The 6039-nt window shown below is 59.2% G+C and overlaps 1 protein-coding gene across 1 annotated transcript; it reads right to left on the bottom strand.

The window, feature by feature from the left end:
- Nucleotides 1-1290: 1290 nt before the first annotated feature.
- On the bottom strand, nt 1291-5660 carry CTRB2 (chymotrypsinogen B2). The gene is made up of 7 exons (XM_045819076.1): nt 5589-5660; nt 3725-3828; nt 3544-3623; nt 3380-3458; nt 3005-3185; nt 1964-2097; nt 1291-1511 (listed from the first exon to the last, which is right to left on the bottom strand). The coding sequence occupies exons 1-7, from the start codon at nt 5638-5640 to the stop codon at nt 1350-1352; spliced, it is 792 nt and encodes a 263-aa protein (XP_045675032.1). The 5' UTR covers nt 5641-5660; the 3' UTR covers nt 1291-1349.
- Between the last annotated feature and the right edge of the window lie 379 nt (nt 5661-6039).

Genomic DNA, 6039 nt, shown 5'->3' with positions numbered 1-6039 from the left:
CTCACAGGCCAAAATAATATGAATTCTGAGAACCTTGGTTACTTCAACAAAAATTCACAAATCGGTGCTTCAATATAAAAGATAATTATAATAGATTGAAACCCTCAAATATGTTTAAATCCACAAGTACTTAACGATTCTAAAAAAAAACAAAAGCAAAATCGAGTCACTTTGGGGGGATGTTTGAGAACAAAATCATTGTCTTCAAAAACCAATAAAGGAGCCCTGGCTGGCGTAGCTCAGTGGATGGAGCGCGGGCTGGGAACCAAAGTGTCCCAGGTTCGATTCCCAGCCAGGTTACATGTCTGGGTTGCAGGCCGTAACCCCCAGCAACCGCACATTGATGTTTCTCTCTCTCTCCCTCCCTTCCCTCTCTAAAAATAAATAAATAAAATCTTAAAAAAAAAAAAGAAAATGCCTATTTGTTAAAAAAAAAAACCAATAAAGGGAAAGAATGTTTTTCTAAAAATCTGTAAAGGAAAAAGAAGAAGACTTATACCCTGCATGAACAGGACCACGGGATAATTGAATTATCAGTGGAGAGCCATCTCTCTGGAAGGATTCCAGACGGTGAGTGAGAAAGCATGTTAAAATTAAATCCCACCATGTAGCAAGCCCCCAAAGAACTGCTAGATCAGCACTGAGCATCACAGTCAGCTGACCTCGTGGAAAAGAGAAACAGCTGGCCCCGACGCCCCGATGAAGAAAGCCAGCTCCACCTGCAGCCTGGCCAAAGGGACTGGACCGGAGACTGATCAAGCCTCTGGATTTAACCACTGAATCCCGGCAAGCACAGGGGACCGGAGGGAACAGTGGTGCCAACCTCTGGCACTGGACCGACATTTCCCAAGCTACGCAGTTTAGTGTGTGGGGACTTGGGGTCTGAAGCAGGAAGAGTGAAGACTGGACGCTTGTTCTAGGGCCCTGAGTGTGGAGGGGACCAACGGCAGAGAAAAGTACCTGGAGCACGTCAGGGTGGAAGGAGAAGCCTTCATGGGTAGGCGATTTTGGTTCCAATGACCACCCCTCAGGGCTATGAATGGTACAGCCTGGCCAGACTCCTGCCTTCCAGAAAGCTCCATTGGCCAAAGCTGGCTCTCCAGCAAGTGGGGCTTGAATTCTACCCCAGGGAGAATGAGATGCAAAGGCAGCTTTCCGAGCAGGCAGGAGGTGGGGCTGTGTGTGGAATACCTGCACCCTGGAAAGGGAATGGTAATACCGTCCCCTGGTGGATAACAGGGAAACTGCAACACCACACCCTCTAGGTCACAAAGAGAAGGGCAGTCAGTGTTTCTGTACAGATGCTTTTATTGGGGACACTCAGGGCTGGGATGGTAAGAGCTTCCGGCTCAGTTGTTGGCCAGGATCTCCTCAACCCAGGGCATGAGCTCCGTGACACGGGAATACACTGCAGGCGTGGAGGTGGAGCAGGTGCCGCTGCCCCAGGACACGATGCCCACCAGGGTCCAGGCTCCATCCTTCTGGCACACCAGGGGGCCGCCAGAGTCGCCCTGCAGGGGGGAAATGGCCTTGTGTCCAAGCCTGAAAACGGTTGCTGGGGCCCTACTGTGCCCTGACCTGGCTGAGTCTGGGGGAAGGGGGGCATGCGGAGAAGTAAGTGTGGACACAGCGGCCATGCACCAGATCCTGAGATCCGGCCAAACGGCAGCCCCAGCCCTGCAGCTCGCCCCAGCTGGCTTACCCTCCCAGCGCTGCCATCAGCTGTAACATGGGCTGGAAACATCCCGCTCACGGGGCTGGTGTGAGCTGGGAAGCCTGGGGCCACGTCTGGCCAGAGCGAGCCCTCATCGGATCATCTGTTAGTGCTGGGCCTGGCTTTCACTGGTGCACCGGGCAAGGCTCAGGGTTAAGCAGATCATGGTGGAAAGGAGTGGCCCCCCTGGACTGACCAGGATGGGGCGAGGGCAGTGAGGGTGGGCAGGAGGCACCGGTGAGGCCATACCATGCAGGAGGAGACGCCGCTGGCGCCAGCGCAGACCATCACGTCGGTGATCTTGCTGCCCCAGGTCTTCTTGCACTCAGCGTTGGACAGGAGGGGCAGGGCTGCCTGCTGCAGCTTCTCAGGGGTCTTGATGGCTGGAGGGACCGGGGGGGGGGTCAGGGCTCTGCATTCCACCAGCCTACCCCCGGGTGAAGAGACCAGGGGCTTCCTGGAGTCCTGCCCTCTCCCTGAGAGGTCTTTAGCCTTCACGACCACGGACCACCGTGGTCGTAGAGCTCCTCCCCTTCCCTTAGGCCCTCCCAGCAACTGTGGGATGCAGCTCCTTTCTGATTCCACTCCAGGCAGTGGTGACTTTGCTTCACACAAAACCTGCCCTGCCCAGCCTGGTGTGGGCTAGGCCCTGCCAGCCACTGTGCGAGGGCTGTGTCCTCCCTTCCAGGGAGGGGAGCTGACATCCTTGTGGCTGGAGACCCTGGAGGGGACCCACCACTCTTGGCAGCAATTTGTGAGCACCCTCTTCCCACTGCCCTTTCCCGGCTGCTTCTGTCCTGTCAAAGGACCAGCCGGGGCACTGTGGCCTGGGCAGAACGCAGGGCTGCGGAGGAAGAGAATCGGGCAGAGCCAGCAGCCAGGGAAACAGAGACCAGGCCGGACTCTCAGAGGCCGGAACCCGACCCGACCTCTGACTTCCAGCCCAGACTTCACGGCTGGGCGCACGGGCCCTCCTGGAGTCTGGAGAGAGGTCCAGGCTGGAGACAGGACCCCACTGAGCCTGGTGCAGGCTAGGGAGGGCAATGCTGCTGGTACTTAGGTGTTTCTTCAGCAGCTTGCTGTTCAGGTATATATTATTAAACCACATTTTTATTCATGTTTGATGGGTTGCTCATTAAGCGGGTTTAAATAAAGAATGCAAAGATTTACAACTAATATTGGAATTTAGACCCCCAAAAAGATCCCTATGGGTTCCACCCGAAGACTCTGCCGCTCGGGCAGCCCCGACCCCGAACTCAGTTCGAGGGAGGAAGGCCACACCCCTCTCACCATTGTACTTGGTCTTGCCCCAGCCGGTGGTGGCACACAGGGTCCCGGGGGCAAAGTCGTCATTGGCGTTGGGCAGGCACACGGCGGACACGGTCTGGGAGAAGCGGGCGGGTGTGGCCAGCTTCAGCAGGGTGATGTCGTTGCGGACAGTGAGCATGTTGAACTTGGGGTTCTTGAAGACCTGAGGGGTGGGGCCAGAACGTAGAAGTGGGGCCCTGGGGCCAATCAGCGATCAGCCACTCCCCTGGCGGCCGCTCAGGGCAAACAGACCCATAGAGCCCAGACGAGCACTGAGGCCCTGGCTCTTCTCCCTCCTACCCCTGCCACAGCCCCTCAGCTGAGCTTCGCGGCCAGCCCAGCAGGGCCTGGGCATACCTTGGCAATCTTCAGGACCTGGATGTCCTCCTCATCTGAGCCCTGGTCAAACTCCCCAGCCACAACCAGGTGGGAGGTCCTAGCAGAAGCATCTGGAGTTAAGGACCCAGAACGTGCCTCCTCCCCTCCCCTGCCCCCTACCAGAGCCCGGCCCAGGCCCTCACTTGACCCCGCAGTGGGCAGCGGTCACCACCCAGTCCTCGCTGATGAGGGAGCCCCCGCAGAAGTGGAAGCCGGTCTTGTCCTGGAGGAAGATGGAGAGGTCAGCACTGACTGGACACCAGCAGCCCCCAGCAGGCCCACCACCCGCATGTGCCCCCACTCACGGGCAGAGTCCCCCCTCACCTGCAGGGACACCTGCCAGGGCCAGGAGCCGGGGACAGCGTCCTCCCCATTGACGATCCTGGACAGGCCGCTCAGCACGGGTTGGATGGCGGGGACCCCGCAGCCTGGGGTTGTGGGGGGTGATGGGAAGAAGGGCGAAGAGGGTCTGAGGCTTGGGGCCAGTCTGCGGAAATCCCGGCTCCTACCTCAGCCCACCCAGGTCACACGGGACCCCCCGCCGCACTGCCCCCTTCTGCAGGCACCTTCTCCCGGCACCTCCCCACCGTAGGCTCAGGGACACCCCCCATACAGTGGGTCACAGTTTGCTGACCCCAGTCATCCTTCCGAGGACACAGAGGGACAGGCCTGCTCCCCTTCCGGCCCTCCTGCCTGAAGGACAGGACCCGGGCTGAGAAAGCAGCCGGCCCGGCGTGACCCCTGGCCCCTCCTGGCGGAGACTTCACAGCAGCCGCCCGGGGCTCACTCTCCGCTGTAACCGGGCAGCGAGCAGCTCCTCCCTCACGGGCGAGGCTCACCCGTTCCATTCGTGGGGCGACGGGTGTGGAATTAAAACCTGACAACCCGAGTGCGTGGGGAGTGGGGAACTCGGACCCTGCTGAGTTGAGGGTCTGGGCGGCGGTCCCTTTGACACAGCTGGGCCCGCGCTGGGCTCTCTGTCCCTGTGATTTCGGGAGCTACTCTCTGCACAAAGATTTTGTCTCTTAACGCTGTAATCAAATGGGCCTGATTCCACAGCGTGAGAGGACACGACGAGGAAACAAAAGACTTGAATTGTCACTGCAGTGGGAGAAAAGACAGGTGTACTCAATACACCCAGGATGCGTTTGCTGGGTCAGGACCAGGCAGCTCCGCCCCCGAGCACAGGTGTCATCGTTTGTAGCCCCTGCAACCAGCCAGGCCATCTCGAGGGCCACACAGGCCTCGCTGCCTGCCCCTCCTGCCTGTGGGGGTAGGGACACGGACCGGCCCCTCACTGAAGGTCGTTGACACGCCAAGACACCAGCATAATCTGTTTTCTTGCGGTAGCAAAGAGATACGACGGAAACTGCGATGCGTTTACACAGCCGCGCACTTCCCGGTGGTTAAAGGGAACGGGCTGCGTGTCAGCGGGGACGAGGCTGTAACACTCATCACGTGGGTGGGCAGAGCACGCGGCGAGACTGACGCAGAGCATCGGGCTATTTGTGTGAGTTTTCACGGAGGCTGCGCGTTGCCTGTGGGCCCGTGAGTGCGTGGTGAGCGCGCACGGCCCGCACCGAGATGACGCGCAGAAGCGATGAGGCCTCGCCCTCCAAGGGGAGGGGGGAGGGGAGAGGGGGAAGCGGGGAGCTTCTGCTGAATCTACTTGACGTTTTAGAAGAAACACCTCAAACAAATCTGCTAAAAGGTAACATTGCTAAATCCTGATGATACATGGGTGTCATATAATTGTCTGTATTTTTTTTTACAATTTCTTCTTTTTAAAAAATAGGAAATAAAATGTTAGCAAATGCCTGGCACATAAATAAAACCCTGGGTCTCCACCTGGGCGGCGTCTGGGACCACACCTTACTCTGCCCACGGTGCCTGCCTGGGCCACTGCGGGGCCCCAGACCTCGGTGGGCCCAGACCTGCCTTTTCCTCCCGCCGGGGGTGGAGTGTGAGGTTCCGGAAGCCCAGAGGGGCCCCTGCTCCCTGAAGCCTCAGCTGGCCCGTCGCTGCTCGAGGCCCCGGGTGCAGGGCAGAGGACCCAGAGCTCCCTCTTGGTCAGGCCCTAGGGTGCACCCTGGACAGAGCCCCTCTGTCACTGGGGTCCCTGGGGACTTAGGGACCTCCTCCCCATCTCACCCCAGGCCCAGCTGCCCATCCCGCTACAAACACTCACCAAAGGCGGTCCCCAGGAGGGCGAAGCAGGAGAGCAGCCAGAGGAAGGCCATGATGCTTGCAGTCAGGGGATGTGTGGTGCCTGCCGAGAGGGCTGCCTTTATATCCCCTGGAGCCCTTGGACATCACCAAGCCCCTCGGTCCTGCCCAGTCAGAGAGGCCTGGGAGCCACCCTCCCTGTTGTCCAGGGACTTTGGGTGATAAGCGGGGGCCAAGCCCCTCTGGCAGCCAGGCCTGGCTCTCAGCCTAGGATGCCCCGGCCCCTGAGAAAGGGGCAGCTGCCCTGATCCAATGTCACCCATAAGCCGTGGCAACACCAGGCATTCCCAGGGTGCCGAGGGCAAGGCCGGTCCCCTGGCTGGGAACCCGGGTCCTGCAGGGCCCAGCTCTGTGCGTCCATGCCAGGACACAGCCACGGGGCCTCTGCCGATCCCAGTGTGACAGGGAGGACC

Source organism: Phyllostomus hastatus, unplaced genomic scaffold (genome assembly GCF_019186645.2).
Source record: "Phyllostomus hastatus isolate PE091 unplaced genomic scaffold, TTU_PhHast_1.1 phas_scaffold_345, whole genome shotgun sequence".
Taxonomy (NCBI): domain Eukaryota; kingdom Metazoa; phylum Chordata; class Mammalia; order Chiroptera; family Phyllostomidae; genus Phyllostomus; species Phyllostomus hastatus.
This window is presented reverse-complemented; position numbering and strand designations above follow the sequence as displayed.

Bases quoted from the DNA above. Each gene is read 5' to 3' on its own strand.
- CTRB2 (XM_045819076.1), bottom strand. From the start codon at position 5,640: ATGGCCTTCCTCTGGCTGCTCTCCTGCTTCGCCCTCCTGGGGACCGCC. The intron at 3,459-3,543 runs GTGAGGGCCTGG...TGCTTCTGCTAG, and splicing joins GCTGCCCACTGCGGGGTCAA to GACCTCCCACCTGGTTGTGG. The intron at 2,098-3,004 runs GTGAGAGGGGTG...CGGTCCCTCCAG, and splicing joins GGGCAAGACCAAGTACAATG to CCATCAAGACCCCTGAGAAG.